Raw genomic sequence first — 14,603 nt, 5'->3', positions numbered from 1 at the left:
TAAAGTTATCAGTGGTGTTGTAACATCTTTATCTTGCATAAATTATCTTAATTTATGTATCAGCTACCATATGCTTCAAGCTATCATTTATTCATAATTATGCTAGCTCTTCTACAGTATGGGATATTATAATCAAAGTCCTTACAGGCCATTCTAACGTCTCAGTCACTATTCCGTCCTAAAAGACAAAGTTATTTTACAGACTGGAGTTGAAAGTGAACTATCTTGGCATTACTGATCTTTGGCTACCAATAGCAACTGGCTTGTCTAATGACGCTTCATGTCCCAACATCCGAGTATTCCATTGGTTGTTACTGCACGGTACTGTACTATGTATTTTGAACAGCAGGTGGAGCCTGGGAGGCAACCCCCCCCTGTTTTCATGCCCTTAATATTATTCCCAAATATGGCATTGAAGTATCTCACCATTATTGAGGTGGTTTAGATACCACTGGGTATCATTGGGAGCGTATCAAAGACACCAGAGTTGTGTTTTTACTGATTACACAAATAGCTTTTTTTTACACGTGTAATTACTGTTAGGTGGGTTTAGAGATGATTGTCATCACAGCTCTGAAATAATGAAGGCAGTGTATGATCTTGTTGTCTTTGTTACCCCAAGCACTCTGAAGCTCCAAGTTTGGCATATTGAGCACATGTGCCAGCTGAATGGAGCAATTCACAGCCAGATGCTATGAGACCACAGTAAATGTGATACTGAATGGCTGTGGCCTCTGTGCATTCATCACAATAAGATCCCTGTTCTCTCTCTCCCTCTCTCTCTCTCTCTCTCTCACGCACACACACATGCGTGCGCACACACATACACCCACCCACCCACACAGGCCAAACATATAAAGTAACTGCCCTGTCTTGTTCTGACATCTGACCTTTTAGCTTTTATTGCAAACTAGAGTGTCTAGAGAGTGTGCTTTCTGTCATCTGAGGGAGGACAATCCAACTTCTTTTGGACTTGTCAAAAAAGAATAAATGATTGACTCTAATTATATTATATTATATTATATTATATTATATTATATTATATTATATTATATTATATCAATTTATTTATCAGTTTGGTTATACTACAATATCCTATGATAGATTTATCATAACAGCCATTTTCTAATAGTTTATTTAGTGATTCAGTGTTGTAAAAATATACACATTACACTAACAATATTTTGGATAATGGAAATCCTGTAATACTGGTTAGACATACTTGACATTTTGGCTGGTGGTGGTACAAAAGTTTGATTCCAAGCCCTGCATACAAATAAGGGTTTTATTTTGAAATTTTACCCGGAAGTGGTTGCATTCTTGCCGTCACTTGACGTGGGTAAATCCTCGTTCTTGAGCGCAACGGGGAATGCCGAAGTGGTATTCAAGCTGATGTGATTGACCCCTGCGAATATTCGGAAGCCCTCTAACCTAAACAGGTACCCTGCAGATAATGATAATAATTGTAGGAGTAGAATATGCGTGGCGTGCGTCCTAACTCCATGTGTAACGTTAATATCCGCGCAGGCTGCGTTTACTGAACTCTATGAGGTCTTTGTCATCAGAGAAAGACATAGCTGTTGATTTATTATCAGCTAGAGCGTGTCGATCCTGCTCCATTAATGGCATGCGTTGATGCAAAGGCTAGGTCTCTACTGTGTCAACAATTTAAGTGATTTACTATAGGACCCCACTGCACACGACTACATTTGATATACAGATGATAAATGTTAGAAGAAATTAATTATTTAGACTATACTCTAACAAAGGCTTTCAATGGATTAGAGACAGCTCAGGTTAAGGGAAAGGGCATTTCATAAATTACTTAACTAATCCTGTCATAATTCTCGTCTATAGATGCTTAGTAAAATACTTTGTAAGATCCTCTTTAAAAGATTTTGAGATATTGCTGATATTAGTGTAGGAGTATTGTGTGTGCTTCTGTTTGTATGAGTGTGTGAGTGCCTGAGAGAGCGAAATAGAGAGAGTTGGGCATCAGTTCAAGTTATGCCCAGGCCACCTAGAATAACACTGGCACATGTTTCTGGAGCTCTATTCCTGCACTGCCCCCCACCACTGCCACACTCACTGCTAATTTTTTGTTTGGCTACAGGACAAATCAAATGGTTGCAGAGCAGGAGCAGCCAAGTTTTCTTTTCTTTTTTTTCACTTTTGAGTCAATGAGGCAGAGTGCACTGTTGTATTATTAAGTGACTTTATTATTTGTTTTGCCTCTGTGCTAGATATATTGTTGTTCAGACCACCTGAGCTCCACATACACACTGCTGATGTTCCACTGGGTGCAACAGTCTGACTAAATAATGTAAACTGCCAATTAATATTTCATAGAATATGAGCATAGGAAACACGTGTTAAGAATGTTCTGTCACTTTTAGCTACAAATGAAACCACCTCTTCAGTCTAAAATATCTATGTTCACCTGCAGGTGCAAGGGAACTAAATGAATTAATGATGACAAATTATCACACACTATTAGATTTATATGTGTTGGTTAGTTGCCTGATTTATCAGCTATAATTTTCCTGTAAGCGTTAAGCTTTCCCATTAAAAAAATGAGCCTTCAACACTGCAGATTATCTATTTCATATCTAATCAGCACTAATTATTTTTTATCAAGAGAGCTGCTCCTGTAACTTCACTTCACTTCACTTATGGAAAGTCTTTGTCATGCAGATCTTCATATCTTCAGAACCCATTATCATTTTCGACTCAGCGTCAGTGTTTGACTTGAGAACATGCACTAATTCTCTGTCCTCTTGTTTGAGCATAGTCATGCTTATGTCTGTTGACCCTGCTGTTTGTGCATGAACAACATCTGTTGGGTCTTGCCCATCTTGACACAATTTTGAGAATGACAGCTGAGTGGGAGTGTGCTCAGATGATGACAGAGGAAGCGTCCAAAAATAGCTACGGTCAATCACAGCTTGCGAGGCTCTGGAAATATCCACAAATAGATGTGGGAGCTGAGGTCATTTTTGCAATTTCTTCCAGTCTCCAGCTTCTAAGTGTTTAAGTGCTGATATTCAAAACTGATAAAGTAAAAAAAAAAAAAATCTTGCACAGACAGTTTTTAATTAGTGGAAATGGGGCAGGGAAGCCAGGACCCACTCAGTGCTGAAGGGCAGCCTCACCCAGACAGATTGATATTAGAATGTCAGCAGAGGGGTTTAACCTAAATCTTTGTGGCAACACAGCTCCCATCATGCTCCATGCTTACTTCAAGTGGGATGACATTTGAATACAGCACTGTACCATAATTAACCCTTTTGAGGGTGTGTTTTTGGTCGCTGCATTGCATTTGTTCAAGAACACCCTCATTTGTGTTTTCAATCCCTCTACAGAATTTGTCTCTGCTTTGTCAATGGAGTCGCCCTTATCCTACCCACAGATTAAAATAGATTAATCAGGGATTAGGTCATAAGATAAGAAGTATTGAATGAGTGAATGAGTAATCCACTGTGTCACTTTCTTCGTCTCAACATAACAGCACAAATTTGCTACGTCTCACTCATTTTCCTAAAATATTAAGCGTACCTTAATATACGTGTGTGTCCATGTGCACTTGTGCTTGTGGTAAGTTTGTGCTACCTTTGCGCACCAGGTCCTGCTATGGTGAGGTGTGTCAGCGATGACGGATGTGGAGGCGACCTACGAGGACTTCATCGCCTCTCAACGGTCCGGCCGCAGGAACGCCATCCATGAAATCCAAGGGGCCCCCGGAGCGCAGGGACCCACTGACCTGTCGCAGAGTCTGGCACAGCTCAATATCAACAAATCAGGTGAGAAACATCACTGGTCAATTGAAAAATTCAGTGTTATTAAGTGGATGATTAATATATTAAAGCTTGTTGCAATACTACTGATAAAAATACTTTAACTTTGTAGGGTGAAAGCATGAAATCTAATTGTACAACTGGTGAACTTACTTAAATGTCCTCATGCACTTGTGCAAAACTTCATAGACCACAAGGATATTTTTAATGCCTTTCATATATTTTGATTTGTTGATAGTTAGATAGTTATATTATTTATTTTGTTATACACATAAAAGTGGCCCCCTAAGACACCAAAATATAACATTTTATGTTTAATATTACATTGTAAACAAAGAGTTTTGCCTCTTCTTCCAAAACATACAAATGAAATCTGTCACTAAAAAGTTATTTCCCAATCAGAAGAGCTGATCACACACAAACTATCTTAGGTTTTCACAGCAGGTAGTCTGGGCTCAGCCATATAGCTAAGACAAGGAGCTCGGAGTAGAGCCACAGCTCCCGTTGTGTCAAAAGGAACCAGTTGAGGTGGTTTGGATGCCTCTTTGGGTGGGGGTTTCTGGGCACGTCCATCTGGAGGGAGACCCTGGGATAGACCCAGAACTCACTGGAGGTATTACATAACCCATCTGGCTTGGGAATGCCTTGGGATCTCCCAGTAGGAGCTGCAAAACATTGCTGGGGAGAGGGATGTTGGGATACCTGCTTAACCTGCTGCCACCATGACCCCATCTTGGATAAGTGGAAGAAAATGGATGGATGGATTAACGTGAAAATAACAAAAAACTGCATAATTCCATTAAGCTAACAAGAAAAGATTAGTTGATTCCACTAAATTCCTGTATGATGTATTACAGTGCAGACATTAAGACAAAGTATAAATCATCATATTGCTATTGTATAGTTAGCAATACAATATGATACCTTACCCAAATTAAATAACAAACAAAGCCTTTTCTCCTCAGCTAGACCACTCTGTCTATTTCTATATCTGCTGTGAGTTGACTCTAATTGCTAATTCTACCTTGGTGTCTTATTTTCGTGCTGTTTTCATGGTAACTTCCTTGCTGATTCAGCCAACCTCATTTGCATCACTGACTTCACATGTAGTAACTTATGCATGAAACTGTCTGTCTCTCTCTGTCCCTCTTTCTCTCGGTCTGTCAGGTGATGAGGGAGAAGATGCTGAGAAAAGCCAGGACTCTCCAGCTAAAGAAGAAGAGACTCAAGGTGAGGGCAAAGGGTAGTGGACTCAAGACCACTTCTTTTTGGTCTGCCTGAATGCCTAGCCTCTGACTGGCCAGTTGCATCAATTGACTATCAACACACAAAGCCAAATTCTCTACTGCCATCATCCCACCATCAGGAAGTCATCAATGTGGCAACCACAGTGCAGTTTCACTTGGGTGTATTTCAATGTCCTTAAAAGCATTCTTTCCTTGCTGCCTTTCCTTTATTATGGTTGTTGATATGAGATTGGATGTGATGGATGATGGACGGTGAACGCGCCATGACGTCAACAACCAAAACCAGCCCTGTGTGTCTGTCAGTGGCACTGAGAGGAAGGATTTTGGAGCAGGCGCAAGCGTTTCCACGGAATTAAAACTCTGTCTTCCCTCCCTCACATGCCTCGAATCAATCACTACAGGTGTGGCCAAAAAAATTCAAGGATCCTGGGATAGTGATTTGACACCCACTCTTCTTCTGCTCTTACTGCATCAGTGACTGCACACATGTACTTTCCCTGTTTGTGCTCATTGTTAACTACTTCCAATCTCCCTCAATGACTTTTTTTGGAATGTTTTTTTTTTTTTATTATTATTATTATTTTGGGCTGGACATGAATCTAGCTCTATGCATCTGCTATATTTTGGAAGGCTTGTTGGATTTCTCACAACTGCACTCCAGTGTTTCAAGTTAAACTGTCAAGGGAGGCACTATATTATCTCAGACACTACTGACTACTGGGTAAATATTGTTATAGTCTGGTATTTTGTCATTACATTGATTGGTCTGACGGGACCTGTTCTAATCAGGCCATACCACAGGACATAGAGCATTTGTTACTGCGTTAGAAACAATATTGATTTCCTGTTTCAGTCATCAAAGCATAAGTCTTATCAAAAGACTGCAACACTGTTCTGACTGACTTTCCTGTTTCTTACACACTGACCCACAAGGTTTTTTGGCGTCCACTGCAAGATCTCACAAATGTAGCCAGTGTCTGCAATATTTTCCTTTCAGAGTACAGCATTTAAAAATTATATTGTTGCCAAAGCAAGTCACCTATACTATGTCTGGTTTTATATTTAATCCCCCCGTTGCCTTTCGTATTCCGTATACTTTTTTCTTCTTACTGTTATTCAAAAACTAAAGATAACCGCTTCAGAATCATGAATGCCATGCACAACAACAAATCCTGCTACTACTAATACAACACACACAGACACACACACACCCACACACATGAAGGCACATTGTCGGCCACCGGGTCACTTTGACCCAGAGGGCAACATGAGGGTTAAAGGTTTCGTGTAAAGTATAAAGGTTTTGTTTTAGGTCTTTACATATACATGGGAAGTTATTTTCTCACTGAAGATTTACCTATGATTTAAAATGTGAATATTTTGTAACTTTCTATAAGGAAGCCATTAACCTTCCATTCTCAGAGTCATTCAGATGGTTGCTAATAGTTTTGTAATTTATTTTTTCTAATGTTTTGTCATACATCTTATGTAAAACTAAGTCTTGTTTGGTTACTAAGTATGTTAAATTGTATTAATTTTCCCTCTCATTGTCGTCTGTGGCAATGGATGCAGGAGTTTGCCATTCTCCTAAGTATAAACTGTAAAGGTTACATATTCTACATACAAAAAGTAAAGTATATAATTGCTGTGTCCCAATTAATCAACATTAGATAAATACACTGCCAACCATTTAGCCTATCCAAGTGTGTGTCTGTGTGTGTGTCTGTGTTTTTTAAATATGATTTGTTTATAGTGGGTGTTAAGACATATTTGCTGCTGAAGATAAGAGAAATCGCAATACTGACTGCACTGAAGTACACTAGTGTGTAATTTCTAATTATTATTATTTTTATTATGAATCTATATATGTGCACACACGTCATGTTCTGTAGGTTATAGGGTTATAGATTGTAATGTTACAGACTACAGGCTAATTTTTTCAATTCCCATTTTTAACATTCTTTTCATTGTGAAGGAACCACCCCTCCCAATACTATAATGCTAGCTATGGTAGACCTTGTTTTGTTATACCGATCAAATATGTGGATATGCACTCTAAAAATGTCTCTTGAATTCATGCTGTACGACACTGACATGTTTTATGTATATATTTTTTAATCCAGTGACATTATCTGATCATTTAATTTGTTTAATTTGTCTTGTCAATTATAGAAAAATGTTACATCTAAATCTGAAATTAATTGTCAGAGTGGTTAGGAACATTTTACAAGATATTGAGTCAGGTATAGTGTGATTTAATGACCAGCACTGTAGGTGACCATGCGCACCCATGATCACGTTGTAGTTTTAGTATTATTATTATTTTCTGCAGTTCATTCATGAGTCATGCAACTGTGTTGTCATTGACTTACTGTATAATGCCCTCACATTTGACTTTGACAACTTTGTTAGTTTTGATGTGCAATTAAATCTCGCCGGGGAAAAATTCAAGTCTCAAAATAAATTCTCGTGTGTTGTCCCGTTCACAGACGAGAGCGCTGAGTATATGAGGTGTTTGTCTCCCTCTAGTGGCACAAGACCTATCATTACATCACGGAAAAAACTACATCACAGACCAATTGTGTTTTGTAAATGATAGAGTTCTGTGTAAAGTTCTGTGATGTAATGAACAGGATTTTACAAATACACACTGAATAAAATAAAGTACATTACACACAGTAATAGCTTATAGCTAGTAATCAGGGTGGTGGGATCTGTTCTTAATATGCCACATGTTCTTTATGACACTCATTTGTGAGTTGTGATAAAGAGCTGACAACATGAACTCAACCACAAGTGTCATCTTGATATATGATACGTGTTGTGCTCCACCCTCGCCATCATTGCAATGAAAAGATTTCAATAATTTGCATTTAACAGCTTGTAAGTAACTACAGTTTAAATATTAAAACTTCAAGGTTCTTCCTTTATGATCCTACATGTGTGCTGTATATTTTCACTAACATACAGTATATAATCTTTCATCACAAAGCCCATGAAGCTGAAAATACAATAAATCCTTTCATACAAAAAAGCTGTCTTTCACAAATAATTCCTCTGCGCTGTACCTAAAACAACCCAGGGCCACAGACTGAATGGACTTTGTCTGTGAGTTATCTTGGATTACTGGGGTTAGGTATTATTAGGTTAGATAATGGGTAGTACTGGGTGAAGACCACCTTGTTTACACAGAGGGGCTGTGTTAACAAAGGATAGTATCTTACTGTATATACAGACAACATATAACCACAATTGCACACCATGACTGTCCCAGTTTTGGAGTGTTGGTTGGATTTATTCTCATAATTTTGTTAAACTAAAGAATGGAAATACATGTCAGACATATGACATTTTTTTTCTTTTGTCAAAAGTTTAAATTCAAGTAAAATGGTACAATGACAGTCATAGCAGTACAATAGAGTAATGTAGGCTACAAAATAAACACTGATATATATATATACATGCATAAGCAACATTTTGATCCACACAAAATCAGTAAATCTGCACCTTTCTTACTAAATACATCAAACATTTTTGTTTTGATGCAATGTTTTTAAATTTACAGGGATGAGGCAGTCCATGAAACTATGTGGATCCTCATTACAATTTGGTTTAAAAAATGACACTGTTCTGCAGTGTGTTTTTCAATGCTTAAATAGATTCCTGTGCCAAATTATTTGGGAACAGTTTCCCCAAAGGGATATTATTTTATTTTTTTATAAATAAATGACTGACTTATTTTACTGCGGGATAAAAAATCCATGCATATCCTTGTGGAGCTCAGTATTCACATATGCCCGAGCCACCTCCTTGAATGTCTTGCCATCAAGAACCAGGATGAAACAAGACTGGCCTGGGTTGGAGTTGATAACTGATGCTAAAACCACACCTGCAGATGGAGAGGAGAGGGTGTAATTAGGATTCAAAGCAGAAAATCAAAAATCTATGGAATCACATCAGATGATAGCGGGCTTTCAAATTTACTTCAAAATACACTTAATATACAGTCTTGCCAATAGAGACATAATCTTATCTTTTTATACTGGTATTCCTGTTCCTTTGTACTGATACAGTATATGTTAGCATATGTAACATAGAAATGCATGTCAGGCAATGTCCATGCCCACCACACAGTATTCTCACCATCATCTTCTGACTCTCCATTTGGTCTGGGGATGAACACCGGCTCTGATGGCCAGCAGTTGTCCTCACTCCAGTAAACCATTTCCTTGGTTTCTGTGTCAAACTTGCTAATCTTCAGTAAATGAAGAGAGGAAAAAATGATTAAGACCCACTTTTACTTGATTTTTGTATATACTGATCATAGTGTGTAGTGTTATCACAGCTTGTCAGACACAGTGAAGGGCGCTAGTTTTCTCATTTAGGCACACTTTTGCTTAATCTGTACAAAACAACACATTTAGCTCATAATAAAGGATTAAAAACTAGCACTCTTAACTAAATCTGACGTGCAGTGTTAACACTCAGAAGCTGTGTATCTATAGACATGGCAGAAGACAGTGTTGACACTTAATAATTACAAAAAACCTTTCCAAGCAGTTAAAAAACATGTATATGTTATTTATATATGTATATACAATTTCTAATCATTAGTTCATCAAAATAAGTGCCAAATAATTTCCCCTCTCACCCTTTACATATCATTTTATTTTAAATAAACAGAACCTTGTATAAACAGCTTATCTTGCAGACAAGCACCATGCACACACAGTACTTTGCCCCAGCTAAAAAGCCATATACTTGAAAAAGAGCTATAAAGTTGTAAATTAGATCATCTCAGTTTTGTTGGTAGGCCGCACACATTAAGGAACTGGCACCAACTCTTTTCTTAGAATTAGCTGGACTGACTTCGGTCATAGTGACAGGTCAGATTCATTATCATTAGTGGGCCAAGTCAGTAACCATCAGCAAAATGCTAACACTTCCTAGTGCTACAGAGTAGCAAGTTGTAATCCTGGCCATCCTGTAATCCTTCAATGCTTATATGTATATTTAGATTTTGTTGATATACTTTTGTTGATGTTTTTGCCTTTTGTCTTTTTCATTAATTTTACACAGTGTAAAATCCATATCGGCAAAAGTTCTCCTGTGTCACATGTCAAGTGGGAATTAATAAAAATATCTAATTGTCTAAACCAAGATGTTTCCTTCCTCTTTACAAACATAATATCTCTGGACTGTGGATATGCAGTGAGACTCAAGGGAATCTCTTGAATGAGACCACTGTAACAATACTTTGAGGCCTCACTGAATTTATTGCTTCTTTCCATTGTTTCTGGTACCTTGATGCACAAGTATGCCCAATGGATAGGATGTGGGGATTACAGCCAGAGTCACGAAGTGGTCTAGTTTTGGTTGGCGCAACTGGCAATTCACACTTCAACAAAGTGTTTCCTACCTTCTGTTGCGCCAGCTGGTAATTCTCAGTTCTGCAATTTGTTTCCAAACTCTGTAATAACAATGCTTCCAGGAACAATCTGTTTCCCAATAGCCTTGCATCTAAAATCTTTGTACGTCAAGAGTCTGCAAGTTTCAGGTCTCTCTTGGCAAATAACATTTATGAGATGAGACCGGATGTTCTCACAAGTTCTGTTCTGTTGTAGCAAAATTAAAAACAATAGGGAACATTACCTGTTTTGAAAGTGCAGATTCCTCCACACAGTTTCCATAGACAAACCGTTGCCTCTTGCCATTGAAGTCATAATTTATTCTGGGCAATTCGAAACCTGATGGAAATAAAATGATTGTCTTCATATTTGTATGGACTTACTCTTATAGAGACAATGTAAGAAATACAACTTGAATAATAATTACTTTCTTTGCTCTAAGTGAATCACTGGTTTTACCTTCACAGAGCACCTCAGCCTGGCACTTCAGTTTGCCTTCCTTCTCCTTCACAGCACAGGCTGTCGTGTACTTCAGCTTCACCAGGTCTTCTCCAACTGCAATGCCCTGCAAAACCCAGTCAAATGGTGAGACAGAGAAACATCTTCCCTAAACTTCAGGATGAAATCCATTTAAAAAAAAAAAAAAAAGAATATCCCACCTTGTCTGAATGGATGGGGAGTGCAAATCTCCTGTAGCTTGGTTTGGAATAAGCCTCGTCATGGAACCCAGGGTTTTCCTTCAGCTTGCTCAGGTAGAACATATCATAAAGGCTGTTATCTTTGTATGCAATCACATCAAAGATCACATGACCATCATCCTCAAAAGCGTTCACGTGATGGTAGACGATCATTGCTCCAGTGTAGTACTTTGTCTCAACTTCTTTGCCAGTCTTCCTGTCTATCAGGTGGATCAGAGTCTGATGAGGACATAATCATTTGAAAAGACATGACACAGAAACGTTAAAAATTGAAATTTGGAGTAAGTCCCATCCCTTCATAACACTGGTAGACTTGTATCTAGAGCCGCCTCATACTTAGATTAGTTCAGTAGCATGAATAAAAAGAATGACATAACAATAAACAATACACAGGCAGCAACAGTCCCTTACATTTTCCTCGGGGCAGAACTTCAGACAGCTCGCCCAGTTGACTCCCCTCATGTACGCGGTGGCCATCCTGAGGATGTCCAGTTTGAGAGGCTGCTCAATGAAGATGAAGTAGTTCTCCGTCATGCCGAAGCTGTGGTAGTAGCTGGGTGTGAGCATGGAGCGGCAGGGAACCGTGCACACCACCTCCACATTTTTCAATGCAAGGGCATTCTTACCTTTGTCTGGAAGGGTAAAAAGCCATAGAAGAAAAAAAAAAAAGAGACTAATAAATTTAAAAAAGATGCCCAACATGGATGTGTGTATAATTGCATTGTTATAAAGATGCATTTAAATAATGTGCTCCTATGAGACATGTAGGAACTGGACTTTTAGACATACTAATGTTATTCATTCTGAGATTTACATCTAAAAAATAATCTGCCAAAATAGTCATTTTTAAGTAAGAAAGTTTGGATCATGCTGCTTTCATATTTGAAGAAGGGACCAATAGCAGCAGGAACATTTCATCAAGGCTGTTCTTTATCTGGTCCTCTTGCCTATGCATTTGCATAATCTTGCATTTTACCTGAACTTTTCACATCCTCTACAAAGTACAGCTGATAAGAGGAGAGAACACTGAGAAGACGGGACAAAGCAGAGCAGGTTATGGGGTTTATATACCTTTTTCTGAAGCTGCAGGGACTTTGAACAGAGTGTATTTAGTCTTGCCCTTCTCTGCTATTGAAGTTCCGAAGTTGTAGGCGTTGCCATCCTTGTCGTAGTGTGGATGGGACGAGGCCAAATTTACAGGCAGGTACTTCAAGTAGTCCACCTATGTGAAACAGTAACACTTAAGCTCTGGAACGAACTCTTCTCTTCACTGTGTGTTGACAGTAGTCATGATCAGCAGATGGTTTTACCTTGTCCTGAGTTTCCAGCGTCACAGGATCAATCTTGCGGATGTAGTTAGTTTCGGAGGTGGCAAAATAGTCGTTTCCATATTTGATGAAATTGCTTGCACCATTGTCAGTAAAATCAGGCACTGTGTGGTTGAGAAAGGTAATTGCCCTGAAGAGTAGGGGAGGAAATTAGAGAAAGAAGTAGATTATTACCCAACAACAGAGACCTAATTCCCTCATACTGTGGGTCCTGCAGAAATGAGGGGGCTATTTGCATCTCAGTGACAAATCCACAGCAGGAATGGAAACAGCAGGTAGTTTCTCCAACACAAAAGACCAATTATCATCATATTACAGACCCTTTAGAAAACCATTTTCATTCTCTGGATTACCCTAATTTCTCAAAACTGCAACATGCTGTTTCTGTGTTGCAGATGTCAAGGAAGAATTATATCACATTTTCAAGTTGTATAAATTAGTATGATGAAATAAAATAAAATATAAAATATAATATAATAAAATATATTGCAACTATTATATATTTATAACAAAATACAAATGAGACTATTATAATGACCCTATAGGGAAAGAAGAATATTGGTCTGAAGAGTATACTTACTTGACTATGAAGTTCTTGCTTGGGTCTGGATAGGCCATTGTCCCCATTTCAGACACAACTATCCTGTTTGCAGCCATGTTAGCCTTATAGGTATCACCTCGAAGGAATCTGCTTCTGTGGGTCACTTCACCTGTAAGAAAAGAAAACAGATTTGTATTTGTAGTACAAAGAGCCACAACTGTAAGTAAAGCAAACAAGGCTTTGCAGGGTTTCTGATTCAAACAAGAACTGCACGACCAACCATCTTTAAAGGCGAAGCTGTGCATGATGGCCATCCCATCAAACCAGTGGTCGTAGCTGGTCTCCCCCACACTGAAGATACCGGGGCCATTGCGGAGCAGTGTGCCTTGCAGCCAGGTGGGAACGTTCCCTATTCGAAGAATAAATAGAAAACCACAAAACCCCTCAGCGACGTAATATAAGTCAGTGCATCTGTTGATCCTTCAAAAGTGTCAAAACTCGACCTACCTTTGACTTCCGCCCTAGAAGGCTCCGGCCTCTCCACTGCGTTCTTAGAGAAGTCTGTAGTCATGTTTGCTGACAGTGCAGTGAGGAACGCTTGGAGGTGTCTGAATAAATACTCTGGTCCCACAGCTGTGGAGACCACTCCCTTTAAAGATCTTGTCTCGCTAGGGGTGTTGGCAAACGGTGTATTATCTTATCTCTGTGTAGAGACGGCCCGTCCTCCGTGAAGATTTCACCGATGCCTTGCAGCTCAGTTCGGCGAAATGCGCTTCATAGACATCGATCTACCTTGTCAGTCATCTTGAGTCACACACTGATTTTTTATTTTTTTTCTCACCTGCTGGTGGATCCCTACACACACACACACACACACACACACACATATATATATACTATATATATATATATATATATATATATATATATATATATATATATATATATATATATATATGTGTATATATATGTATATATATATATATATATATAGCGATTTTACTTTTCCTTCCACAAGATAGCTTAGTTCCTGTTAAAGTGTTTACCTCTGAACTGCACCTTGGCTTCACTGACCATGTTGTGTAATCTGCAATCCACTTTTATTGGTACTTATATTTTGAGTAAGGTTGCAGAGTTCAATACCGCATTAACTGTTATTTTGTTTGTTTGGTAGTTTTTTGGTCACCCAAACAAACAACAACAACAATCTGACCCCAGCAATTTAAACATCCAGAGAATTATTCTAACTAAAATTGTTAGCCAAGTTTATGTGTCAGGTACTTTGTGTTTGTTAACAACTTAAACAGCCCTTTAAATAACCCACTTGTCCCATACATCCCATATTGCTGCGAGTTTGTCACGCTCTCGTCGGCCTTGCTTGTTTCTCTGTCATCAAAACGTATGACAAGGACTAAGAGAAATGGCTCAGAAGGCTGCTGTGCACGCACAACATAGGGGTGGAGCAAGCATATAAAATGTTATAAAATGTTTGCTCCACCCCATGTTGTGTGAACTATCAATATCTTCGGGGGAACCATATTTTCCAGCCCCCACAGCGTGGGAAATATCAAAGTTCTCGCGATGATG

General features: G+C 38.6%; 2 protein-coding genes across 2 annotated transcripts; one reads left to right on the top strand and one right to left on the bottom strand.

Annotated features, from left to right (window-relative positions):
* Positions 1-1,330: 1,330 nt before the first annotated feature.
* pkia (cAMP-dependent protein kinase inhibitor alpha) lies at positions 1,331-5,701 on the top strand. Its single transcript, XM_018677588.2, has 3 exons — positions 1,331-1,439; positions 3,623-3,800; positions 4,962-5,701. The coding sequence occupies exons 2-3, from the start codon at positions 3,650-3,652 to the stop codon at positions 5,039-5,041; spliced, it is 231 nt and encodes a 76-aa protein (XP_018533104.1). The 5' UTR covers positions 1,331-1,439; positions 3,623-3,649; the 3' UTR covers positions 5,042-5,701.
* A 2,676-nt stretch (positions 5,702-8,377) lies between these two features.
* On the bottom strand, positions 8,378-13,826 carry bco1 (beta-carotene oxygenase 1). Its single transcript, XM_018677589.2, has 11 exons — positions 13,524-13,826; positions 13,297-13,425; positions 13,056-13,185; positions 12,458-12,605; positions 12,219-12,369; positions 11,559-11,779; positions 11,109-11,366; positions 10,909-11,014; positions 10,694-10,788; positions 9,185-9,296; positions 8,378-8,930 (listed from the first exon to the last, which is right to left on the bottom strand). The coding sequence occupies exons 1-11, from the start codon at positions 13,585-13,587 to the stop codon at positions 8,782-8,784; spliced, it is 1,563 nt and encodes a 520-aa protein (XP_018533105.1). The 5' UTR covers positions 13,588-13,826; the 3' UTR covers positions 8,378-8,781.
* Positions 13,827-14,603: the final 777 nt, after the last annotated feature.

This window comes from Lates calcarifer, linkage group LG24 (assembly GCF_001640805.2).
Source record: "Lates calcarifer isolate ASB-BC8 linkage group LG24, TLL_Latcal_v3, whole genome shotgun sequence".
Classification (NCBI taxonomy): Eukaryota; Metazoa; Chordata; class Actinopteri; family Centropomidae; genus Lates; species Lates calcarifer.
This window is presented reverse-complemented; position numbering and strand designations above follow the sequence as displayed.

Excerpts from the sequence above, each read along its gene's own strand:
- pkia (XM_018677588.2), top strand. The coding sequence starts at position 3,650 with ATGACGGATGTGGAGGCGACCTACGAGGACTTCATCGCCTCTCAACGG. Across the intron at positions 3,801-4,961 it reads GCTCAATATCAACAAATCAG|GTGATGAGGGAGAAGATGCT; the intron begins GTGAGAAACATC and ends TCGGTCTGTCAG.
- bco1 (XM_018677589.2), bottom strand. The coding sequence starts at position 13,587 with ATGACTACAGACTTCTCTAAGAACGCAGTGGAGAGGCCGGAGCCTTCT. Across the intron at positions 13,426-13,523 it reads TTCTAGGGCGGAAGTCAAAG|GGAACGTTCCCACCTGGCTG; the intron begins GTAGGTCGAGTT and ends TTCTTCGAATAG. Across the intron at positions 11,780-12,218 it reads CCCTGCAGCTTCAGAAAAAG|ACAAAGGTAAGAATGCCCTT; the intron begins GTATATAAACCC and ends TTACCCTTCCAG.